This window comes from Thamnophis sirtalis, unplaced genomic scaffold (genome assembly GCF_051295495.1).
Source record: "Thamnophis sirtalis isolate CommonGarterSnake01/CBP01778 unplaced genomic scaffold, rThaSir2_p1.2 scaffold_2, whole genome shotgun sequence".
Classification (NCBI taxonomy): domain Eukaryota; kingdom Metazoa; phylum Chordata; class Lepidosauria; order Squamata; family Natricidae; genus Thamnophis; species Thamnophis sirtalis.
In genome coordinates, this window is record NW_028261382.1 from 80,303,844 (window position 1) to 80,330,469 (window position 26,626).

A 26,626-nucleotide genomic window follows, 5' to 3' on the forward strand; every position below is an offset into this window, starting at 1 on the left:
GCAACCAGCACTCTTTACACACACACACATCAAAACAGTCTTCCAACAACTTCACTGGCTGGTTCAAGATTTTTTATTATGACCACACAGACAATTAGGGATCAAGATTCTTGGTGGAATGACTTTAGGTTGGATTTGGCATTCACGAATGTCTGTTAATTTTTTCAATGGGAAAAATAAAGTCTCATTTCTGCTTATCAGCAGGAATATTGGGCACATGGGAGAATCCACTTTTGATTTTCCATAAGGCTGATATTTCTCTGTTCATCCTTCTAAAAAACCAACAACACATAAAAAAATTTCCCCTGCCAAGTCTGGTGTGTATGTGAGTGTGTGTGTGTGTTCAGCACTGGGGGACAGCATTGTCCAAAGATGCCTCTGTGGTCATGTGGCCAGCATGACTATTTGCCAAGGTGCATAAAACACTGCTACTTTCTCACTAAGGTGGTACCTATTTATCTACTTACATTTGCATGCTTTCAAACAAACTAGGTTGGCAGGAGCTGGGGGTTCATCCCTCTACACCCACCCAAAAGTGAGGGTTCTGCATTCCCTGATAGCAAAGCCGAAATAGACATGGGGACATGGAACCCAGCAACTGTACAGTGGGGACACAGTCTTTCAGTGAATCACCAAAGCTCTTTTTCCTTAGTGTAACATAAAAAGTTTTCAACTTCAACTCTCCATGGGGAAATACACCCTTCTCCTGCCAGATCACTTTGATCTGGTTTCAATATGCCCCAGTATAGAGGACAGACTGGAAGAAGACATGACTTTAGTAAATGGGATCTCAGAATCAGGGCAAGGAGCCGGTCTTTTCTTTCACAACCATTCATCTATTTCTTTTTTCTTTTTTTGGTTTTGTTGGCTTTCCTGATTTCTATTAAAGCTCAGAGATCCCAAGGGAAGTGTATTCCCCTGTCCTTCCACCACTAGTGTAAGCAATCAGGGAGACTGTGCAGCATATGTTGTAGGAAATAACCCACCCATAGTGTGTCCCAACTATCACCACCGTCTCTAACAGAAAAAAACAGAAACAAATAAACAAAGTAAGTTTTAAAAAAAACCATCTACTGAATTTCAACAGAAATTCTCAGGAAAAGAATTTTCTGTTCTGTTTTTATAAAGTTAGAAAACTTTTGAGAATTTTCAAGGCCTTTTAATTAAGGCTACTTCTTTAGGGCTAACTAAAGGAAAGCTCAAAAACAAGGCAGAAATATCCTCATGATTTTTGTTTCCAGAACCTGATACTGAGAAGAGATCTAACTTGAAAACACATAGTTTTTCAACAAGGTCGTCACATTCACAAAAACTATAAACTTGTTCAGACATTATCTGAATCCTCTTCTATTAATTCTTGAAATGAAACCACAGTTTTAACCCTTAGTAATTCAAGAGAGAGAAATAAATGAAGTCCTTCCCCAGTCTCGACTTATGATATTTTCACGTACCTGTATAAATAAATCTACCAGGAGCTCCTTTGCAAAATTGTTTGGATTTGTACGATAATGTTACTTCAACCACACCAGGGATGTGACGAGGAGGTGTTTGGACACGGATGGCATGTGGGGTGATTAGCTGAGAATAAAAAGAGACAACATGTTGAGACAGTTATAACAATTGTCATTCTGCCAGAAAAGGAGCACCCATTCTCAGTTGTGTGCCTGTTGATGAAACTGTAGGTCAACATTCAATAGAAGGGAACTTTCCCAGTATTTGAAAAAGTGCTGAGTTATTTGGGTCAGCTCCAGATAAGTGTCTTGGGTCAAAAATTAAACAGGAAAAAGTTTTGCTAGTATCGAAAATACCAGAAAATTCCCAGATGGGAAAATAAACAAATAAAATTCAAGGAGAAGGAAGGAAGGAAGGAAGGAAGGAAGGAAGGAAGGAAAGGAAGAAAGAAAGAAAGAAAGGAAGGAAGGAAGGAAGGAAGGAAGGAAGGAAGGAAGGAAGGAAGGAAGGAAGGGTCAATGATGAACCATTTCCAAAACATTGTCTAGAAAAATAGCATGATTCTGTCTGTCTCATCAATAGAAACCAATCTTGACATGAGAACATCTTTACCTAATTAACTGTGAAGGACTTAGAAATGGTTATTCGGGCTTTGCATATATCCTGATTTGTTCTTATATTGTGGTTTTTGTACAATGTAAGAGTCTCTGGAAATAATATTGACCCAAAGCTATGCTGTGAACTAGTAGGTGATGCTAGTATATCATATAACACTGAACTGCATTGGCTACACTGGTGCTAAGAATTCTCCCAGCATAATTTAAGGTATTTAACATTTGAAGCTCTTAAATGGTCCAGATTCTAATTATTTCAAAAGATTAATTCATTCATTATGAACCTGTCCAGGCATTAAAATCAAGAAAAGCCCTTCTCACTTTTAGAAGCCAGTTTCTTAGAAAGTATGAGTCCCCACAAGTCCCCTGTGTTTCCATCAACCTATAGAATACACTCCTTTCTGACTCCTCTTAAGAATATCTGTTAAGGAACATCTCCTTTGCAATTGCTTTTGTTTTATCTGTTGAATTTGGGGTGAAGGAGTGCCTATCTTTTCTTGTTTTTGCCTGTTTCTTAGATAAAGATATAAGTGAGTGTTCCATTGGAATAGAAAGATAGGTATAATCGGGGGTGGCATTCACTTACCTTCCCTACTTGTTTGCAAAAATGAGTGCACGCGCCACCTCCATGCATGCACACAGCCTTCTGCACATGCCCTTTTGGTGAAAAAATGGCCTAAATGGGATGCCGTAGAAACGGGGCGGGTGGGCAGGGCCAACCGTGATTTCTGCTACCGGTTTGAGTAAACCAATGTGAACCGGTAGTATTCCACCTTTGGTACTAATAAAGGAGAATATTTGTAGCTCAGGGTTGGCACGAGGGCTCCTTGGTGCTCTTTGAGCTTCCTTGTTTTCTTGCAGACATTTCATTACCCAAACTAGGTAACATCATCAATGCTAGTGATCAGTGCTTTTAATACCCCAAAAGATAGGTATTGAAACTTTAAATAAATAAGAATAAAGAATAGTGTGTGAGTGTATATATGTGAACATACACAGAGAGGAGGACAATCTGAAGCTCCAGATTAGAAATACTTCTTAAATACTTTTTCACCATTCTGGGATTCTCAACTACTTGTTCTATTAAGTGGAATTAACATAATTTGGAATTCCCTAAGATTTTTCTTTTGGATTTTATATAGTACATCAGAAATGGATATCTTACTGTATTTATTTATTTATTTATTTATTTATTTGCCTTGAATTCTGACACTTTGTGAATTATTCCTTTGACTATAACCTCTGGTTTTGTCAAGTATGCTTTACCCATGCACAGAGTGCAGGCCTATATGTAAAAGACAGAGTGTGTATATGTGTGAGCAAGCAGGGACCCATTCACATGGATATGCCTGCTATCTATGATCACATCTGCATTGTTTTTCATTGTTGTTTGGAAGATGGTAAGTAATCTGAATGAAAGAAAATATGGTCATTTGTACTTACATAACATACGCAGACTGGACTCGAATTAAAGCAGAAAGAGAGCAATGGGGAACATTATGAAACTTTGTTCTCTGTTGATGTTACCATTTGCCTTTTATTCTCTGAGAAGTGACAAGGGCAATTTCAAAATACCTTGATTGTTCAAGAACAATCTGGGGTGGCGGGTGGGGGGGGAAATGCAACTAAGAAGCAAGTGTGCCTACCTCACTCCACACAAGCATGGTCCCAAATACGACTTGAAGCCCATCAAAAAAGTTGTCCCCTATAATGATCACCATGGCTCCACCAGTGGTCCAGCCTTCACTTGGACTAATAGCTTTGATGCACGGAGTGGCTAAAGAGAAAAGTTACAAGGAAAAAGAAAAAGAAGGGGGAATAGAGTTAGCTTTTGGATGAAGCTCCTATGGAGACTTCTTTTGATGGCTTGATGGCTCCCAATTTCTCAGCTATTTCTCCCCCACCCCTACATAACAGCAATGTAGCACATGGCACAATGTTACCTCTCTCAGGAACTCTGGAAACATAAAATTAAGTTACAAATTATTAAATATACATATTTAATAATACATGTATTGACAGCAGCAAGAATTGTATTTGCCCAATGCTGGAAAAATGAAGATATACTCACAGATGAAAATATAATTAGAAAAATACTAAACTGTGTGGAGATGCAGAGACTGACACCAATAATAAAAGATAAGGAAGAAACAGAATATTTTTAACATGGGATATGTTTTATCAATAGTTGGACAAAAGAGGTAGAAATTAGAGGATGAAAGATTGCTGAAATACATAAGTAAATGAAGTAAAAAAAATACTATAAAACTATATTGTGGTATTTTAATTATGGATATTAAAATTACTACTTTTATTACTAGTTTATTAATACTATGTATAAACAAATTTTGAGTCCCTTGGACTGCAAGGTGATCAAACCGGTCAATCCTAGAGGAGATATACCCTGACTGCTCTTTAGAAGGCCAGATCCTGAAGATGAAACTCAAATACTTTGGCCACCTAAGGAGAAGGAAGGACTCACTGGAGAAGAGCCTCATGCTGGGAACGATGGCAAAAGAAGAAAGGGACGACAGAGAATGAGGTGGCCGGATGGAGTCACTGAAGCAGTAGGCATGAGCTTAAATGGACTCCAGAGGATGGGAGAGGACAGGAAGGCCTGGAGGAATGTTGTCCATGGGGTCACAATGGGTCGGATACAAGTTCGCAACTAACAACAACAATAAACAAATTGATCCAGGCAATACACTGCTTATTAAGCACCTATGTATTTTAAAGAAGAAAAAAATGTATAAATAAAAATCATTTTAAAAGTTACAAATTATTAAACACACACACACACACACACACACACACACACACACAACTTATGAGATCACCCAGTCTCATGAGCTTCCTATAGTCATGAATTGCAATTCACAAAACTTTAGGTAAGGATGCCAAAATCGTGCACTATATGGCGACCCATTTCAACCATTTAGAGTCATTTTCATCCTTATTAGTGGTTGTCTGTATTGCACACTCAGTTTGTCCTGGGCCCCTGAAGAGACTGCTGAGCTTTCTCTTCCTGGAAGATCTCAGCCAAGAAGATCGGTCAAAAATGAGCTCGTTCAAGTTTGTTGGCCAAAGGCAGAGAGAAAGGTCGAAATGAGTGCCTAAAACAGATGCTGAAAAGACCTTTTTCACCCCATACTCTCTTGTTTCTGGATAATTTTGGAAAATTCTTTTGCCTTTCAGTGATTGTTCATCTTCTAGGCTGTCAAGCATTTAGGACAATTTACATGAGAATTTTCATTCGGTTTCTATGGTTCTCCACCTCCTGCCTTTCTTCTCCAGTCTGGGAACTGAAGTTTGGGGAAATACTAAAGATTCACAGTATGCGTTTTGCTGCCTCACTGGAATTAAGATGTTGGCTTAACACACAAAGAGAAAGGAAGATTTCCTCCATCGTATTTACTGAAAGGACCACAAATGACTGGGTTCACATAACATATTAAACCACAAAGAAACAAATTAGTGTTCTATGTAGCCAGGGAGAAAGAAGTCAGGTAAATTGGGATGATAAATGATGGTTATGATTTCCTGCATTTAATTCCTGTGAGAGCTTGAGGTGAGGTACATGGGAAGGATTCATGGAATTTGGCCCGCAATGAAATCACTATGAAGCAAGTGAGGGTGAAGGCAACAATGATGATGATGAGATGGGGGGAGAGAGAGGGAAGGAGGGAGGGAGGGAAGAGAGAGTGGGGGTACCCAAAGTCTTGCATTAAATTCCCTGCAACTAGGAACTAGATGGTAGACTCACCAGTCTAAATTCTGTGCCTGAATCATTACATGGCACCTGTTCTGCATAATAGCAATAGCACTTAGCAATAGCATAGCAAACAGTAACAGAGTTGTAAGAGGCCTTGGAGGTCATCTAGTCCAACCCCCTGCTCACGAAGACCTGTACTAGGGATTCGAACCACCAAACTGCCAAGCTTTCTGATCGACAAGCTCAGTGTCTTAGCCACTGAGCCACCTAGTCACTTAGCAATTAGACTTATATACTGCTTCACAGTGCTTTACAGCTCTCTCTCAATGGTTTACAGAATCAGTATATTGCCCGCAACAATCTGGGTCCTCATTTTACCCACCTTGGAAAGATGGAAGGCTGAGTTTACCTTGAGCCTGGTGGGATTTGAACTGCCAAATTGCAGGCAGCTGGCAATCAGCAGAAGTAGCCTGAAGTACTGCACTCTAACCACTGTGCCACCACGGCACTTAGACTTATATATTTGTATACCGCTTCACAGTGCTTTATAGCCCTCTGTAAAAGATTTACAAGGCCAGCCTATTGCCCCCAACAATCTCGTTCTCATTTTACTAACCTTGGAAAGATGGAAGAATGAGTCAACCCTGAGTTGAGCCAGTGAGAATTGAACTGCCAAACTGCTGACAGCCGACAGTCAGCAGAAGTAACTTGCAGTACTGCATCCTAACCACTGCGCCACCACTGCGCTCTTTCTTGCATAAGTGTTGTCTTATCAAATTTTACTGGGACGAAGGCATTGAATGATTTGTAAATCATTTGAATTATTTGAAAGTGTAAAGTACAGCCAGTAAAGCATTTTTAATGTTACTTCAATCCTGGCAACTGTAAATTGCCTTGCATTCTCAGCCTCCTAGCTTAGGTTAGAGGTGAACAAACCAGAGCCTCAGGGCGTCATGTTGCTCCTGAAATCCTTCCCCATAATGGCTCCAGAGACCCTTAAAAGTTGCTACCAAGTTGTAATCTACTTAATGCTCGTGTAGAGAAATGATTAAGTGTATTATGCAATGTTTGCTTTTCGTTCTGTTCTACCCATGATGTTTTGAAGTGCAGCCACCCATTGCCAAGTATGGCTCATAGCTTCCCAAAAGCCATACAGATAATCCTCAGTTTATGACCACAATTGAGACCAAAATTACAATTGCTAAGCAGGACATTTGTTAATGAGTTTGGCCCCATTTTATGACCTTTCTGGCCACAGTTGTTAAGTAAATCACTACAGTGGCTAGGTTTAACCTAGTGGTTAAATGAATCTTGCTTTCCCATTGACTTTGCATGTCATAAATTTGCAAAAGGTGACCACATGATTTTGGGGCAGTGTAACTATCATAACTAGGTGCCAGTGACCAAGTGTCTGAATTTGGACCACATACTCATGGGGACACTGCAACAGTTGTCATATCTTTTTTTTTCATTGGAACATTGAATGACTGAAGTTCCATCCAGTTCCTAAATAAATGGTTGTAAGTCGAGGACTACCTGAACAGCTCTTCCCAGACGGCACACGCTAGCTTTTTTTAGTAAAAGTTTTTCACAGACCAATTGCGTTGCAAAGGTTAGTGAGCTACAACCAGTAGTGGGATTCAGCCAGTTTGCACTGGTTTGAGCAAACTAGTTGTTAAATTACACACACACATACACAGAAACACACGCACAAACACACACACACAACATACACATATCAAAGTGGATCGTGGGCGCTGTGCTGCAATGGAGAAATGGGCAACAGAGCAGCCAGCACAAGGGAAGGAGAAGGCCGCTTCCCTCTTTCTTCTCCCTGCTCTTTCTCCTTCCCTCGTGCCGGCCGCTCGGCTTCCCATTTCTCCATTGCAATGCCCAGGATCCACTTTGAAGGGGAAGGGATGCAATTTAATAGCCGTTTTTTCAGGGTCAGGTTGGGCCACACCTCTCATGACGGGCGAACCTGTTGTTAAATTATTTGAATCCTACCACTGGCTATAGCAATAGCAATAGCAATTAGACTTATATACCGCTTCATAGGGCTTTCAGCTCTCTCTAAGTGGTTTACAGAGTCAGCATATTGCCCCCACAGTCTGGGTCCTCATTTCACCCACCTCGGAAGGATGGAAGGCTGAGTCAACCTTGAGCCGGTGAGATTAGAACCGCTGAACTGCAGATAACAGTCAGCTGAAATAGCCTGCAGTACTGCACCCTAACCACTGCACCACCTTGGCTCTATAAGCTAGGAAACTGACTTGGTTTGGACTAAGCCAAAACTAGACCCTGCCTGAAGGAAAGAAGGAAACAAATCGGAGAAACAGTTGCAATGAAATATGAATGCACTCAATGGTAGATCACATGTATCCTCTACAGAAATCCCCAAGGGTTTTGGGTAGCCAGAGTGAGAATTCCATCTGTGTCTCTGGAGAGTGGCTACCACTCGTATCAGTCAGTACTTGATTAGACGCATCACTGAATCTTAAACTGGATTAAAGTAGCGATCAGCAAAAATAAAGGACTCCACCAGGGAAGCGAATTGTGGTTGCGGTACTTGCCAATTCCATATAAAGCTTTTACAGCAAATTCTTCTTTTTAGTTGCTTGCTCGTTTCAAAAACATGGGGCAGGTCCTCCCAAAGTGGATGATATGGAAACATCATGGAATAAATCATTGATCATAAATGCTTCCCTCAATGGAAAAAATAAAAATTCCAAAAAGAGAGAAGGCTATTAAAAGAGCAGGAATTTTTTAAAAACGTAGCTTGAAAAGGAAAATTTCAGAAATAGGTTGAGATTCAGGAAAACAGAGGTCATTTCTGATACATCGTGTTTTCTTCAGCAAAAAAATTACATCCTAATATTCAGAATGACAGCTTAAACCACACACTGCTCAGACTTCCATACTTTCCCAAAAAGCAGATTTTTTTTAAAGGATAGTTTACTTTTACCTTCATATTTAGATTTGGCTTGATTTTTAATTTTAAAAAGCCAACCCTATATATCACTTTGAGAATCCCACCAGACTGAAAACAATAAATACTTTTAATAAAATGAAATGAATAAAATATTCATGCTTGGAACACATAAAATCAGTAAATAATCCAGGAAATAAATTATGAGCCTTGGCTCATAATTCTTTCTAAAATTCTGTACCATGGGCTAGAGTCACTAGTCAACCATTCTGGTGAACCGGTAGTGGAAATTTTGAGTAGTTTGGAGAACTGGCAAATATCAATTCTGGCTGGCCCCGCCCCCTTCTATTCTCTGCCTCCCGAGTCCTAGCTGATCGGCTAGGTCTTCTTTTGTTGCCCTGCACAGGAGAAAGGAGCTGAAAAGCAAGTTGGTGGGATGAGGAGGGGATGGGGATTTTGCAGTAACCTTTCCCTGCCATGCCCACCATCCACACCATACCATGCCACACCACACCCACCAAGCCACATCACCACGCCATGCTTAGCGAACCAATAGTAAAAAAAAATGTCACCACTGTCATCACCCCAAACACCAAAAATAGTTTCTTCTGCCTCTGCTGTTAATAGCGTCACATTCTGTTAAATCGAAGAGACCAACAGAAGTTTGCATGAAAGTCAATCATGGTGAGGAAAGAAGTGCCTAGAAACTTTTTTTTTGTCTCCCATGGTATAACAACTGGGAGTCATCCGTGTACAGTAAACGCAGAGAAATTCAACACAGATGCTTCTTTAAACAATATACAGTATAGATAAACTGTGGAATTTGCTGCGTGAGAGGCAATGATAGTCACCAAGTTAGAAAAAAATCATGCAGGATCTTTCTCTCAGTGGCTACAAGCCTTGAGGGAATTGCAAGCAGCAGAGTTTAATTATTATCTGCTAGAGAATGGCAATGGATGAGGCCTATATCCATCTTTGCTGTAGACCTCTTTTCACAACATGCTTATCTGGGACAATTAGGGACTTAATATGTTGTGATTAAATGACCCAGTTAGCTAATCCCCAAAGGAAGAAGTTAACCCCAAACAGGCTCAGTTATGCAAAGTGAAACCAATTCCACCTACTCAGTTGTCACATGAAGCATTTAAATCCTAGTCTGCTAAGAAAAACAGATGCAGAAGAAGAGTGGTTTGGAAAAGTAGATTAGATTAGATTAACAGAATTGGAAGGGACCTTGTAAATCATTTAGTCCAACCCCTGCCCAAGCAGGAGACCTTACACCATTTCTGACAAATGGCAATCCAATCGCTTCTTGAAAGCCTCCAGTGATGAAGCTCCCACAACATCTGAAGGCTGTTCCATTGGTTAATTGTTCTCACTGTCAGAAAATTTCTCCTTATTTCTACGTTGAATCTCTCCTTGTTCAGTTTCCATTCATTATTCCCTGCCTGGCCTTCAGGTGCTTTGGAAAATAGCTTGATCCCCTCCTCTCTGTGGCAGCCCCATTGCTATCATGTCTCCCCTGGTCCTTCTCTTCACTAGACCAGCCATGCCCAGTTCCTGTAACTGTTCTTCATATGTTTTAGTCTCCAGTCCCCTAATCATCCTGGTTGCTCTTCTTTGCACTTTTTCTCTTGAGAAAAATACATATTTTTGTGTTTTCTTCGTTCTCCTTTTCTCTCCTTTTTTTCTTAGCATGCTCTTCCTCATGATTAAAAAAAATGGTATTGTCTGTCTCTTTGAGTAGACCGCAAATTTATTTGTCATAATCTGATTGCTGCTCAAATTGTTTTGATTAAGCAGAAATATTTATTTTTCTTCCCATGCTAAGTGTTGAAAACAAGAGTTTTACTGATGGCTTGAATATAGTGAAAATCCTCCCATTTCATCCCAATTTAACTCACGCTAAGCACGCCTGGTTTTTATAAGATAGGGTAAAACCCCCACCTTGCCCCCCCCTCCCTTCCCATCCATTCAAGGCCTCTGGACTATACATCCCATCAAGATCCCAATATGGTTTTTCCAGTCCATAACCAAAGTCAATCCATCACTCGATTCCCAATGTTGACAAGGTCAAAGGTGGCAGGGAGGTTTGGCAGAGTTCCAAAACTATAAGGCTCCTTTGAACAGCCAGTCAATCACATTCAATCAGTCAAGGAAAAAGTGGAAGGTTTCGTAGGCTTAGAAGCTTGGGAGTATTCTTCTACCATTTCACTGCCCGCTGGGGGAGAATTAACACTGCTCTGAATTCTTCACTGATTCAATCATTTTTCTTCCAGTTCATTAATTCTGCTCTAGGTTGAGGCAGGGCACATTTTAACAGGAGGGGTGGAGGGGGAAATGCAACAAAACAAGACTAATGAAATAATAGACCAACTTGTCTCTTCCAGTAACGTCACAAAGCCTTCTCACTTTCACTCGCTACAGGGAATAGCCCAAAAGGGGCTTCTCTGGGCTTTTTTTTTTTTTTTTTAAGAAAAAAGAAAAAAAAGGAGGAAAAAAAAGCTGGTGCCAGAATGGGGCTTGGAGAGAGTGGAGGCGATTATCCAATTTGAAGCTTAGCAGATCCAACGATTTGTAATTGCCTGAAAATACAGCCTGCAGACGATGGACGATGCCTCGCTTAGCCAAACAAACGAAAATCAATTAGTGTCAGTTTCCCTTCTGCGCATTGTTATGTTTCGCGCCGTTTGTTTAAGCGAGTGGCTGACACTTTTTCATACACATCTTGCACGGGTCCCATTTCTGTTTAACTAAGATGTCAATGTGGCTTGATTTGCTCAAAGATCAACTCCAGCCCAGCTGAGCTGAACGCCTGACGTTCCCTAGCAGAGTATATGTAGCATGTCACCTCTTGGCACCTCCAAATTCAAGGAGTAAAAAAAAGAGCGGGTGAGGAAGAGGAGAAAAGTCAGGGGCAACCTGAGCTTTTTTTTTTGGCACAATGGCTGCTGCAAATTCAGAGGCTATTGACTTGATCTGCAAGAAATATCTCCCTTAAGTGAGTAAGATAACAGTCCAGCAGATGGAGTTAGCCACGGCCAATGAGCCAAATTCTTTCTGCCGAAGTGCACAATTAAATGCAAAAGAAGATTGCAAAGTGAAAGGAGAGAAAGAACTGGGTCACTTGTGAAGACATCTCCACCACTACTGGGCAATTATGAACTTGTCACTGGGGAACTGGGTCAGGGATGCAATTTTATTTCCTTGACCCTCCAATGCCCAGAATTGAACTACTGTAGCAGTAGTCTGCAGAAAGGTTGCGATTTTGTTTGATTGGATAGAGATACCACCTTATTCCAGTCCTTTCCAGGGATGATTCACACCCTGGATGGCACTTCTTTACCCTCTTCCATCGGGAAGGAGATATTAGAAGGATAGCCAGCCGCACAGACAGCTGAAGAACGGTTTCTATCCGTGGGTTGTCAGAGACCTGAATGGGAAGTAATATCATAACTACATAGTACGATGGACATGCAGAGCCAGCGCAATGTGGAACATGTTCACACTGGTGTAATAGGACTGGGTGTTTTTTAAATATGATTTATTGGGTTAGGGATTTTCTGCCTTCACTGTACATATGCTGAGCGCTGAAAAATAAATAATTCCAATTCTAACATTGTCCAATATCACAGACACAAAAACTGGATTCAGATATTAATGCGGTGATTTTCCTTATTTTCACAATGCTGTGATTTTCATTATTTGTACAAAGTCCTGGTATAATGGATAAATTGTCCCATTCCAGATTACAAAGACACACAGTACAGTATTGTGCTATACTTGCCTTGTTTTGCTCATCTTCCTTAGTTTACACGAGAGGAAATCATGCTGATTTTAGACAAGAACTGACTTTTCTGATAGGTCAGAGCAAGTGGCAAACCTGGGGGCTTCCAGGTCACCTCTAACTTCAATTTCACGTTGACGTGGTGACATTTAAGTAGTGAGAAACAAGCTCAAATAGAGCTCACATACTTTTAACAACAAAAGAAAACCTCTCTCTACAACAGCAGAATTTTTTCCCCCTGCCCTCTCCATTCGTATCGTATGACCACAAACATTTGCCTGTCTTGATTGGTACAATTATGGTGGTGATACAAGGGGACATACAAACCAGGGATGAAATCAACTTACCTTTGCTACCAGTTCAGTAGCAATGTGAGCACACACATGCCACCTCTGCATATGCACAGGACCTTCCGCATATATGCATAGTGTCAAAAACGGATGTGATGACATCCGGGTAGGTGGGCAGAGCCTGATACCAAGTGCGCTTACAAAGGTAAGCAAACCACAAGGGGGGAATCCACTGTGCCACAGAATTTAGATTAGCTAGAAAGCAGGGAATCCTTCTTTCTAGCTAATATAAATCACACTTTACAACTGATTGTTGAAAATACTGGTTTGGATGAACCAGTAGCATTTTTGTTTTACTACCGGTTAGGGTGAACCAGTCTGAACCGGTAGCATTTCACCCATGGTACAAACACTGAGCTTGTTTCTCTAAGCCACAGTGCAGATGGATTTGGGCTTAATACAGTGTGGAAGCCAGTCATTTCAATTTGCAAATCATAATTTAGGACCTCACACCAACCATAAACATAGTCTATTCAAGACATCATGTTTTATTAAGGATGTGTGAATTTAGATAGGTTTCTAAATCATGGTTTATAGTTTAGCATCACATGTAAAGTAGGCTGCTATGGCTTGTTTAACAAATCCATGGTCTGGCCTATGGAATGCAACCAACTCTCCAAGTAATTTTCCTTTGGTTTGTCGCAGGGCTCAGGAAAGAGCAAAGAAGCTCAGATTAACATGCACTTCACGGTTGGTACTGGATTGCAACCTGGGGGTTGGGGATCCCTGCTCTAAAGGAAGCCCTGTGGCCCATTTCCAAACATATAAGATGTGAGATCATGAGACCAAACATGATTGACAGAGAGAAAGAGGGAGAGAAAGGAGGATGTCTGCTCGGACTGAGTTTAGAACAATAGAAACTGGGTCACTCAATCAATCAATCAGAATAGAGCTGGAAGGGACCTTGGAGGTCTTCTAGTTCAACCCCCTGCTCAACAGGAGACCCTATACCATTTCAGACAAGTGGCTGTCCAGTCTCTCCTTTAAAACCTCCAATGATGAAGCATATGGCAGAAACGTATAGCTGCAGTTTGCCAATCTTGCTAGGCATAGAATGCAATATAGGTAAAGAAGGAATCCGTCCATATGGAAGGGTCTACACTCCTGGTCCCACATGATGAGGACTAGGTCCTGGACTGGAGACCAAGCAAGTGGTAAAGAATAGGAACTGAGTCAGCTGTCATCCTTGGGATTGGTTTTGAGTGCCTGCCTTTGGCTTGTCCTGTTCAAGCATTGTCAGTCTTCTCAAGTAAACAAGGTAGGGAGCCTGACAAGATGAATTCATTCTACTTGATTATGAGGCTATAAGGGTTCCAAATAGCATCCTTAATAAAATAAGAGTTTGAGGCTAGAGACTTCTCAAAACTCCAATTTATTAGAAAAGCCATGTTGGTTTTTACCAACCATGGCATTAACAAAATCTCGGAAGCCTGAAAGTGCATACTTCCTGCTGCCACTTTTAACTGCTTTATACACTAGGGTGGATCTCTTCCTAAGTTTCTTTCTCTGACTTCTAAGCCACTGGGGGCTCCTGCCTCTCTTCTCCGGTTGTTTCCTAGGCAGCTTCTCTTTCCTTCATTCCCCAAGGTCATCCACCCAGTCCTTTACAAGCACAGAGCCATTTATTTCTTTATTTCTGTTCAAGAGACACAAAACTTCAACTTTCCTAAATATGGTTGTGGGCTGCCAAAAATGACTCAGAGGTCCATGAGAGTAGGCACTGATATCAAATAAATTATACCAGTGTTTTCTACTTTATTAAAAAGTAGATAATTGGCCAAAATAAAATGGTGGGGGAAATAATTATGATTTGCAATAACTATTTTTGTTTACATAAGGTATTTTTTCCGGGTATATTTTTTTTAATTTGCAGAAACTGTTATACTACTATATGAAAAAGCTTTGATGTTGTGGCCCTCTGACTACTGAACTGGCCCTCCTATGTGACAAAATGAAGTTCAAGTTAGTATGATGGTTGAATATGAACAAAGAATCATGAAAGATTAAAAAATTAAGAATTAGAAAGGTTTAATGATAAACAATGATAACTAGTCATAATAATACTATACAGTATGTCCAGAAGATAACAAGTATAGTAAAGGGTCAGTTCTGATTAGAAAAGCCTGAAATGAGGGATGATTAAAAAGAAATTTGGAAGTCATCTTCAGACATTTAAAAGTTTGTTGCAAAAATGATGAACTTCATTTGATTTATGCTGAGCCATGGTATCCTTCCCAAGATGATATTTCCATAACTTTCCACATTTCCAGACAGAAAGCCCATCTATATCTTTGTCTTAGCCACCCCTTGACAAGGCTGTAGTTTTCTGATATGTACTTAACCAGAACCATCACTTTCAAATTAGAAAACAAGATGCTATAAATTGAGAGAATTTCCTGATGGGGTAAAGTTTTTGGCATGACTCAAACTGCCTTGGACATTTGGTATATTGCACACATAGGCTTGATGATGCCTTCTAGAGATTGCAGCTACACATTTCCTTTATCAATAAAATGATGGACCCTATAACTTGGGAATCCTTAAAGATAGATTTCAGGAAAATCAAGCTTTTCAAAGGGTAGTTCTAGCGAAAACCTAGTGTTGGATATACAGTGGTACACAAGTTGGTACTCAACTGCTTTGAACCTCATAGAACTTATCGATTGTTTGGTAGTGGATGTACAAGCTAGAAGTCTGTGTCAGTTGCCTTGTGACTCACAACATTACTCCTTATGGGAAAAATGTGTTTGATGCTCATTTTTGAAACTCATCGCACCTCCCAGAACCAATCAATGATGAGTACTGAGGTACCACTGTAGATCTGAAGTTGACATACAAATATGTCCACCAATCAATATTTCTACACTATTCTTTATGTCCCTAAAATGTCATGCATTCCAGTCAAACATAAAAATAGTGTCCACTAAGAACATTTGTTTGAATGTATGCCCATTGCTCTCATGACCAGGAGGACTAATAAGGCACTTTTGATAAGAAAGAAGGAAAGAAATGTATTCAAATGCCCGTTCAAAGGACATCCTTGGAACAACTTAGGATGTGCGAAAAACAAATATAGAAATGTGCAACTTGTCCTATTTTGGCATTTGGGAGGACTTGGCAAGTGACTAGCCAAAAAGAGTCCACAAGGGCAGGAGAGAAACTCAATTCAATTTGATTTTACTGATCTTAAAAATGTATTCAAATTAATCACAATTAAACTGATTATTTTCTAGTTATATTTGTAAACAATTTTTCCTTCCTACCTCTTCATAAAAATTACAACTTGGCATCAGGTTTTGGAAGACTTTTGGAAAAACTTTATCCTGGAGGAATCCAGGTGTGTAAAAACATTGGGATGTGTGTTTGTGGTTAAAACTCATGCCACCAGACATATTATTTTGCATTCTTTTGAAGATAGCCTATCTTGGATGACTTCTTCCACCATCATCCTGAAGATCAGTAAAGTAAACTTACCTTCTGAAGGATCAAGTCTCCTTGCTCTTCGCCCATGTTTTGAGTTGTTGTGAACAAACATATTGTCTGATACTGCCAGGACATGCCCATCAACATTCACTGTTGTTGATAACACAACCTGGATATAAAGAAAAAAGCAAAAAAGAGAAAGGCAGATAAATTACCTCTCCATGATCCATGTTTCATTACCCAGCCAAGTTTAAGTCACACTGTTTTGTTTTGTAAAAGTAAATCCAGTCCTTATAGGGATTAACCTATTAAATGGGATGAAAAATAGCTTTTCTATCTTGATTGCCATAGTAGCAGCAATATGTACTTGCTCAAGATGAAATGAATCAACAGTTTGATTTTGACAGCTGAATTGATTCAGTGTGGATTGTCCATTCAAACAACCAAATAAATGTGATTTGATCTAGTTCGTCAGTTAAAAATAAGGTCTGTAAAAGTCCAACTTCATCACCAAATCCATTTGAAACAGACCTGATTTAATTCAATATGCCAGACCAGTTTTAGTACAAAGAGATGAGTTGATTTATAAACCAAATATTCAAACTGAATCTTCATCTAAAACAACTAAGCCCGTATTAAAATCACATCCTAAGGACATTAATGACATTGTCATGTTTTGATGCAACAGACTGTAGTAGCTGTTCCTACGTTTCTTATCAGACAATGTCTCTGACTTTCTTTTGAAAAGCTGTGAATAGGTAGAAAGTGAGGCAGTGGTAAAAACAGTCTCAAATAGTATCAGGCATACTCGTATTCAAATCACCCTCAGCCTTCAAGAGCAGAGTTGGTGTTTATGGGGAAAAATAAGAAAAAGGATTTCTCTATCTGTCACTATGAGCTCCTGGTGGAAAGATGGTATGCAAACATAACAAATGCATGAGGTCTCATGTGCATCTAAGGTACATACCAATCATTTTATCCCAAATGTTCAGATAAAATGGTGATAAAATGTTGACTGAATTAAATAAATGGTCACCCTTCTCTAGTCTCCAGTAATTCAAATGAGTCTTCCTGGAGCAAATTTATTGAACGTTACCATGCATTATCTATGTCTTGTCTTGTCTAAGATGAAACTTATGGAATTTTGGAACTGTCCTTCCCAATGATATATTTCTGCCGCCACCACTATCTTTAAGGATTGAACAAAACCATCCATTCTTCTTTGCTTGCTTTCTCCTCATCCTCATCCTCCTTAGATGAATATGGTCATTTCTTTATTCAAAGTTGCTTCCCTAACTGGCTTCTAAAAACAATGCCATTCAAAGGAAGAAGAATGGAGACGGCCAAAAGGAAAACAGCCCTTGTGTTATAAAGCTGTAATGGTTTGTGGATCTGATCATAACATTCTTCTGTTAAAGACAGAATATAAACCGCTCAAAGACAGGAAGAAGCCAAGGCACCGATCTCACTGCTGGGCTAACACGGTAGTTACATTTCCTGTCTTTCCCACTCCTGCTGTCTGATGGAGCAGGTTTAAAATTGCAAGTTAAGGGGGAAGGCAGGGTTTGATGAATTTGCTTCTCAACAGAGCAGGAACTGTCCCTGATTTCCCAAAGGTGCTTTTTCAAAAGGCAATGGGACTTTGTTTTTTCCTTGAAAGCCTTTTGCTTCTCCTCCAGGAAGCTTCTTCGGCTCTCTTGGATGAGAAGCGAAACGTTTTCAAGGGAAAACAAAGTCCCATTGCCTTTTGAAAAAGCACCTTTTGGAACAACCTGGAAGAATCTCCATAGACATTTGTCCCTGATTTTATTCTCTTATTTTGCTGACACCTGGTGGAATGACTGAAGAAAGTATGTCAATGGTTTTCTTGCCCAAAGTTTTATCCTTCCTTTGTGTTTGATTGAGTGATTTGTTTTCTTATTCTTGTGCTCTTTTCTAATCACACTAAATAAAGTGCTTTGAATAAAATAATCAATATTTTTTTGTGTTTGAGACAAAGGATTGCTTCTTTTAAAAATCTGAAAGATGAAGATGATTTTAGCATTGGTGATGTGACTGTGTGTTTCTCCACACTTCTAGTCCCACCTTAGTGGACTGGCTAACTTTGGGTGAGCCATTCTCTTTCGGTTCATGATGTCAAACTCTGGTGACAAGCTAGTTCGTCATTTCCTGTTGCAATAAAATGGACCAAAATTTGGTTGATAAAAAAAAAGTGGATCCTGAGCTTGCATGAATTTGCTAGGAAGGTGGGGGGAGATAAACTGCCATACTGGGAAATATGCAGGAAAAAAAATATTTCCACAAAAGTGTCCTGCATACAAAATAATAATAATAATATCATGGCTAGAAAGTGGGAGGCTGTGAGGAAGGAAGGAAGGAAGGAAGGAAGGAAGGAGGGAGGGAGGGAGGGAGGGAGGGAGGGAAGGAAGGAAGGAAGGAAGGAAGGAAGGAAGGAAGGAAGGAAGGAAGGAAGGAAGGAAGGAAGGAAGGAAGTGTCCAAGCTGGTGCCCATCATTATATCTTCCTGTAGTGAGTTCCACAGGCTAATTGCTTCCTTTTAATCTCTGTCTTCCATCATTCATCTCCCCTTAATCTGACCTGAATATCCTCTCATTCAGAAACACTGGTTGTTTCTAGGTGTCTAATTGAAGCATCTTGTGTGTAACCCATCATAGAATATTAAAGAGACAAAAAGAGGCATGAGGGAGTCAACACTTGTAAAGGAAAGAAGACGGGTGGTTAAGAAAATATGAAATATAAATAAATAAAACTTGTAGCCTGCTTTGACAACATATGAATATCCTAGAAATAAAACAAAAACTCAATTTCCAAGTTAAGAGCAGGCAAGACAAAACTGCAAAAACCAGAAAGCTGGATGGATAAAGAAAATATTGGAAACATCCTCAGATTCAGGGAAACAACTTGCACATTATAGTTGTGAGCTTTAGTTCATGTTTGTGACAACAGAGGGAGGAAAAAGTAGGACTGGAGTCTAGGAGCGAATGACAGAGATAAAAGAATAAGAACTTCACAAGGTGCAAGGAAGATTGCCTTAATCCTAGATATCCCATTGTAAAAGAGTCTTCAACAGCTGATAAATTATTTCCTTTCCTTTCTCCTCCTTTTCTTTGGAGGGAGAAGAGATGAGGGCAGGAAAACAGCTTTTCCTTTCTAGACCATTTTTGTGCTGACTGAACAAATGCATACTCTTTCCTGCTCTCTCTCTCTCCTCAATAGGAGTTTAATTCATTCCAAAAGGCACTTGTCATACTTTACATTAAGGGTGCCTTTGCATTCCTGCCCCAAAACGTGTTGCTTTTGTGTGCCAAAAAGGTTTCGTCATTTGACAGTCTAGGTGGAGTTGGGACCTTGTTCCAAAGTGAACAGTTCCCCCATGATACGTGAGAGCTCCAGCAGATGCAGTTCATTATTTTCCCTTAAACAATGGAAATAAATTTTAATCTCTTGCTGGCCAGCCCAGGCCACACTACGGCAACCAGGGAATAAGGCTGAATTATTCCAGTGTCTGAAATATTTACGAGAGGATTTTAAATTGTAACCAAATGTAAACTGAAGAGTGGGTTGTTGCACCTTCATATAACAGACACAAATCTAACCGCCAACAGGCAAAACACTGCCTTCTAAACTTCCATAGGGATTGAGATAAATAGCCAATCACGTAACATGTTAATATATTTTACATCCAGATTAAAAATGTGTACACTGCAAAGTTTAATTCATAAGAAGCAGAGGAGGAGGGAATTCAGAAATCTCAATGATTTGGCATCAAGGAAGATATAATGGGAGGCATATTTCATATCTTATCTTAGGTAGAATTTAATTTCCAGTATGGAAGATAGGTTTAGTAGATGTCCTAATTCTTCGGGTTATATTAAGGAAGGATTTCCTTCCCCAGTCTGGAAGTCACATTTAATCCAGAACGTAGCACTATAAATATTTATTTATTAAACTATTTATTATAGCTGCCCAACTCACACATGGTGACTATGATGTAGGCAGGAATAAGGTTCAAACCCAGTGAGAGGCAGTAAGATCCAATAAAATTCACTCCTTTATTTGGTGTTACCTAATGGACAGACTCTTGCCAAACGAAAGTCACAACTTTCTAACCTACTAGATATATCCTGAGAGGTTCTAAGGTCCAGTTACCCTCAACCAGGAGTGGGCTGCTATGGATTCGCCCAGGTTCAGGAGAACCCATATCTAACATTATGGCCAGTACAGAAAACCTCCAAATACCATCCCTGGCTGGTCCTGCCCTGCCCCTCCCAGGAGTGTCCACATGGTATGTTTTTATGTGAGGTAAGTGCAGGGCCACGCAGAGGCTCTTTCAGGGGGGAAAATGGGCCTCCTGAAAATTCTGGAAGCCTGGAAACAGGCTAGTTTCTGGCCTCTGGAGGACCTCTGGAGCCTGGGGGAGACAGTTTTCACCCTTCCAGAGAATTGAGGAAAGCCTCCGGAGCCTGGGGAAGGTGAAAATGCACCCCCCCCTAGTGCAGGAGGCCAACTAGGCCACACCCACCATGGCCATACCCAACCAGCAACCAGGCAGAGAATCCATTGCTGAAATTTTTGAAGCCCACTTCTGCCCTCAACTGCTTCCCCCCTCCATCATCCAGTTCTGGACTGCCCCAGTCTCTTAATCTGGATCTTTTTCTGGGAAGGCTCTGGACCTCTTTCTGAAGGTCCAGCAAAATACTCCCTCTCCTGGCAGGTGCAGGAAATCAGGAATCAGGGTAAAAGTGTACTCCATGCAACCTATACTTGAGAATCTGATCTACTAATGGTCAAAGCTAATGGGTGCCAGATAAGAGTCAACAGACTTTAAGGGGAGCTGGACTTAGGTCTCTTTTGGTGGTGCATGAACTTGACACTTAGGATGCATTGGACCAACCTGGTCATCTCCTACATCTCCTCTGCTGCAGCAGGTGCTTATTCCATTACAGCTATTCAGTATCTGTTGTTTAAGGGATGTTCTGGTTATTAGTCTGCTGCTGGACACAGTTCAAAATATTGATGATGACACTTAAATTCTGAAGAATGTAGTCTCCAGATACTTTGGCAATGGCCTTCTCAAACAGGCTGCTCATTCTTTTAAGATCTGATTAGCATTCCCTACTCCGTGTCTCAAGAGTGGTGGAGGAAGAACCTTCTTGAGATCTGCATGGTGATAATCCATGCCATGATGGATCATCTAGGATGGCTCTTTGCCATCATTTATCACTGGCTTTTTGCCAGTATAGAGATTAGTTTTTGTGCAAAATGCTTCCAAGTTTTTGGCCAAAAGAAGACAGCTACTAGTAATGAACAATGTTCCTGAACTATGCTTTTGATATTAGGCCAAGAACCACAAATTGCTCACCTCTGCATTAAGGGCCATAGATTGCTGAGTGTTAGATGTTAAGGAATTTCGCACTAATTATGGCTACAACATATCTCATTCATGAAATCCAGATACCTTTGGCTGGGAAATTTTGGAAATGGGATGGTAGAAGAATCTTAGACCTGATCTAGCAAGGCAGCTCCATTTGCAAAGGACTTGGTTTTTTATTTCCTTTCACTATGATGCATTTTCACCATAATTAGAGGTGCCTTAACACTGTGGATTGCAATGGTTATTTAATCCCTGCACATTCCTACTGAATCATTTGCTGAAAAGAAAGCATTGCTGAACATATATTATATATTGAATAATTGAAAGTGCTTAGGGGTGTGTGTGTGTGTGTGTGTGTGTGTGTGTGTGTGTGTGTGTGTATTTAAAGGAAGCAGACATTCTTCCATAGTCTCCAGCTCCCAAGACCTCCCCTTCCACCAGCCAACAGCTTTCCCCCAGTGAGTATTTCCTGGGTCATGGAGGGTGACCCTTTCCATCTGGAATCAATCAGTCAACTCCTGACAACTTCCTGAAACACCTCATTCCATTTCCTGTTCTCCCCCTCCTTCTCATCACCCCCCCAGTTAGCTCCACTCTTCAAAACTATAGGCCACAGCAGCTTAATGTTAGAGGGTCAGCCACAGTTAGACTCCAAAACACTACACAAGAAAACCTTTGACCTTCAGAAATCTTTACATCTTAGCTAAACAAATCAAGGTCAATATTTCTTACCATTACCTTGTTAACCATTTAGATACTTTCTCCTTCCCCCTTTTTTTAAATCAGACACTTTGAATGCCTTTTCCGTCAAGACCACTGGTCCATCCAGGATCATAAAGTGTGACATGTCTATGTTTCCTATAAAGGCCTTTGAGGCCAATTGGCTTGGAAACCCCAAAGATGTAGGCCTCTTGGGGTAGTTTTGTTACCTTAGTTACTTAAGCTAACAGAGAAGATGCTTACTGATAACAAGCATTGCCATGATGAGGGCTTCTTGACTACAATATTCTCTCTAGCTTCCTAGATATCAGTTCTGATAAATGCAGTCAAGAATAAGTCACTGAAAACATATTACGCCCATGCATTCACATGAATTATTTTCTTGGCATTTTCAACTTTCCCAGACTTCTCTCTTAGGTCTAGAGATTCTCAATCATCCAGGTCATGGTTCTCCCAAATGTGTTTTTTCAAGAGGCAATTGGACTTTTTTGTTTTTCTTTAAAGATATTTTGCTTCTTATCCAAGAGTCTTCTTCAGTTCTGAAGAAACTTCTTAAATGAGAAGGGAAATGTCTTCAAAACAATTGCCTCTTCAAAAAGCATCTTTGGGAGACGTCTTTCTTATGTTTCATTGCGACCTTCCATAGCAAATGGAGTACCTCCTCTTCTCCATCATCGGTATGTCTTTTCAATGACTGCATCCCTTCCAGCAGAGCTTAGCCTTATTGTGGATGAAAACATCAGGGTATCCATGGCAGCCTAAAATAATATCTTCATCCCTCCCCATATCCACCTTAAATAAAGTGAATTAATTAAAAAAAGGGATTTTAAAATCTAGAAATCCCAACAGAATGCTTCATTTTTGAAGATGCTGATATCCTCACATGAAATAGTGGCATTCTCATGTGAGTTGCTGCAGCAATTTGAGCTCACTGAACTCTAGTTTGGTAATCTAGTTTGGGCAATTTCACAAGACTCCAGCAGCCTATATAATATTTAAGATGCCTGGGTCTCTGGGCAAAATTGTGTGATACTGCCTGAGGCCTGAGAAAGCTGCCAACGCATGTCCAGCACATGCCCAAAGGCCCAATCTATGGAAGTGTGCATATTTATACCTTGAAAACTGACGTCTTGTATCAAATGAGACCGTTGGTCCATTTCACTCACCAATTTTGCCTGGAGGCAGCTTCCTGGTCCTCATAACTGGATAATCTTATTATTGACCAGGGAACATTCTGCATGCACCATAACTAGACCAGGTTATATCCCCTCCTTAGATTAAAGTAACCAGGATTTCATTTTAAATTCTACAGTTCCAAACATGCCACACCCAACTTTCCCCTGACATTCCCTAATTTTACACAAGTCTTCTCCTTGTGTAAAAAGAAAAGCCAATCTTTTTCTTTTTTTTTCTCATGTTGCTGAAATGTTTCTTTCAAATTTCTCCTGGTTTTGAACTTAGTAATAAACATTGGGGGTTATCTTTAAAAGAAAATAAAAACTTTCTGATTTTTAACATCAGCAAGAATCATCATAGGCTCAAGGGAGCCTTTATTTTATATATTATATTGGAAACAGCACACAAAAATTCATATATTAAGCAAATTGCTTGTGAGAATACAGGCAGACTTTCTTAAAAAAATACATTTCATGGAATGGAATAATATGAAGGTCACCATATCCCTGCCTGTATTCCTAATAATCTCACTAAGGCACTAGGGAAAGAAGAACATATTATTTTCTTTTCTTGCAATAATGCCATATTGCAATAGCATTCCATATTATAACTTTTCTCAAACATTGGCTTAATTAACAAAAGACTTCTTTTTCTTTCTTTTAAATTTCAGAGTGACATATTCTGCCAGATTTAGAGAGCGTCTCAGTTGCAGAAATCACTCTTCTGTTTTGAGTTGGTCCAGATCATTCACTAATTTAATTTAAACCCAACTAGATGAATTTTTGGATGGATGGATGGATGATAAGCAATTGCCCCAGTAGTTATTGAAAGTAATGGGGTCAGTGTATTCTAAAACTATTTCCTTAACAAATGGTCATATCCTAAGAGAAGATACGTTCTTGCTTGTGCTAAGTGCATCAAAATTTGTGCAATTGATTTGTTCCCTGCTATAATGTAAAGTAGAGATTCTTTAAAACTTTCACCAGAAACAATACTTTGAGCAAATTTCTGGGGTTTTTCTTCATTTGCTATCTCTGGGGAGCAAAAACAGTCTACTTTTCTGGAATGGCCTTGATATTCCCCATCTTTTCTGTGGGAGATGGCAAATTTTTATCTTCTTTGGAATAATATTAAATCAAGGGATTTTAGATAAAGTGTGTGGGGGGGGGAACCATGTTGCTAAAACAGTTGCTGTTTTATTGCCATTTGCAAGGGCAGAAATAAAACCCAACCAGGTTAGGGACTTGAGCTGAAATCATAGTAATATACCAGTGTTGGTGAACCTTTTCGGTATTGAGTGCCGAAATGGGAGCGCACGAGTGCGTACGCATTCCCGAAACACGAAGAGCAGCTGCCAGGTGAAGATGATGGTGAAGATGATATTCTGGTTTCCAGCACATGCATCTGTGCAGCCACCTGGTCTTCTGGTTTTTGGCACATATGTGTGCATGAAGACCAGCTAGCTGGTGCATGCGCTGGAACCTGAAAGAGCAATGGACGATGGCTCACGTTCCTGGAGAGATGGCTCTCCGTGCCACTTCCGGCACGCACCCCATCACTGTACTATAGTGGACACCAGAAGAGAGAAAGACAATTCCTCTTTCATCTGGGAAAAGCTGGTCAACTTATTCTCCTCATTCTGAATGAGAAAGTTTTCATACAACTCTACTTCCAAAGGAGGGGGTAAAATCATCCAACATCTGGAAGCAATATAGAATGCCCAATGTACATTCTTCTTTATAGCTGTACAGTTACACTAATGTGATTTTCTACTTGAGCTCTAAGTGATATATATTCAATGTAAGTAGGAGAAAAATGACCCATAGCAGTCTTCCTTTCTGCTCCCCCTCTCCCTTTTTTCCCCGGCAAGTTTCCCAGATATATTAGTAAGGATTCTGCTGTTAGGTGAAAGAGATAAAAATAAAGGATAAATCGCCTTTATGAGTGTGCACAGATTAGTTAATAAGGATTAGCTCATCTTTAACACTATTCATTTGGAGGATATACTATGGGTGAGGTTAAATCATGGTCAAAAGAGAATGGAATTCAAAGGCCTGACTAGATGTAATTCCAGTTCCTCCCAAATCTGAAAGTAGTAATTTATTAATTGTGGACAACATTCAGTAACAATTATGATAAAAGGAAATTATTGGTTCATGTAAAAAAATGAGGTGCTATTAGATTTTGGAAAGCCCATGATCAAGATGGACTTTGATAGAACCTGATGGACATTAGGTTCATTTCAAATTTTGATGGCACTTTACTTCATCCCATATCACAGAATCCAGATATCCAATATTTTGAATATGGGAGTTTTTCTTTTCATGTTTTCAACTGCAAATTAGTATTTTAGTCCTTGTTGAAACAAATTTGCACATCCTGGAAGACATGTCTACAAAATAGCTGTCTTTGTAATACATTCTGAATTATGAACTCATGACATGTAAGCCTTATGCATGTAGGATCTCAGCCAATGTTATGGATTATTCCCTGTATGTAACAGCTAAAACTAGGAACACAGTTCAATCCATCATTGCTGTTGCAGTTCTGAGCATTCTCATAGATACTAGCTTCTTTCACTCAAATATTTCATTATTCTATATTGAGTAGGCAGTTAAAGCAGGGATATCAAACTTTTTGGGAGTTTGGCGTTTCTCTTTGTTTTCTATGTACTACAATCCCTTCTCGACTTTTTTCCTTCCAACACGAGATCCTTACACTATAAAGTTAAATATGAATTTCCAAGTGCTAGGATAGCAAGAAATATACTGCATCTGTGACACAGTTGCCTCATCTAGGTCTTCTCATCCCTCCAACAGTTAAGAATATTCAGGTTTACATATTTATGATACCTGGGAATACATTGTGGGATATTTATTCACAGCCATGATATGTGCTGTGAAAGGTGGAAAGCTGTGCTTCTTCATATATGTCATTCTTTTTCATGGACACAAATTGCCCTTTCAGAGAATGCTTCAAAGAGCCGTGGCAAACACTCTGACCTAAAATGATATAGCCAAGTCCTAGTATGATTGATATGACATACTAGGACTTGGGTCCAACTCAGC

The 26,626-nt window shown here is 39.9% G+C and overlaps 1 protein-coding gene across 8 annotated transcripts in view; it reads right to left on the reverse strand.

The window, feature by feature from the left end:
• The window catches only part of EBF2 (EBF transcription factor 2), a 270,819-nt gene that overhangs the window by 39,504 nt on the left and 204,689 nt on the right, over window positions 1–26,626 (reverse strand). For all 8 annotated transcript variants that reach the window (XR_015695560.1, XM_087706203.1, XM_087706198.1 and 5 more), the window contains exons 8-10: window positions 16,319–16,436; window positions 3,713–3,843; window positions 1,452–1,578 (exon numbers count right to left, since the gene is read on the reverse strand). Coding sequence is in view for 7 of the 8 variants with exons in the window: in XM_087706203.1 (XP_087562329.1) it covers window positions 1,452–1,578; window positions 3,713–3,843; window positions 16,319–16,436 (376 nt within the window). In the remaining variant the exon portion in view is untranslated. The remainder of the gene's footprint in view (window positions 1–1,451; window positions 1,579–3,712; window positions 3,844–16,318; window positions 16,437–26,626) is intronic.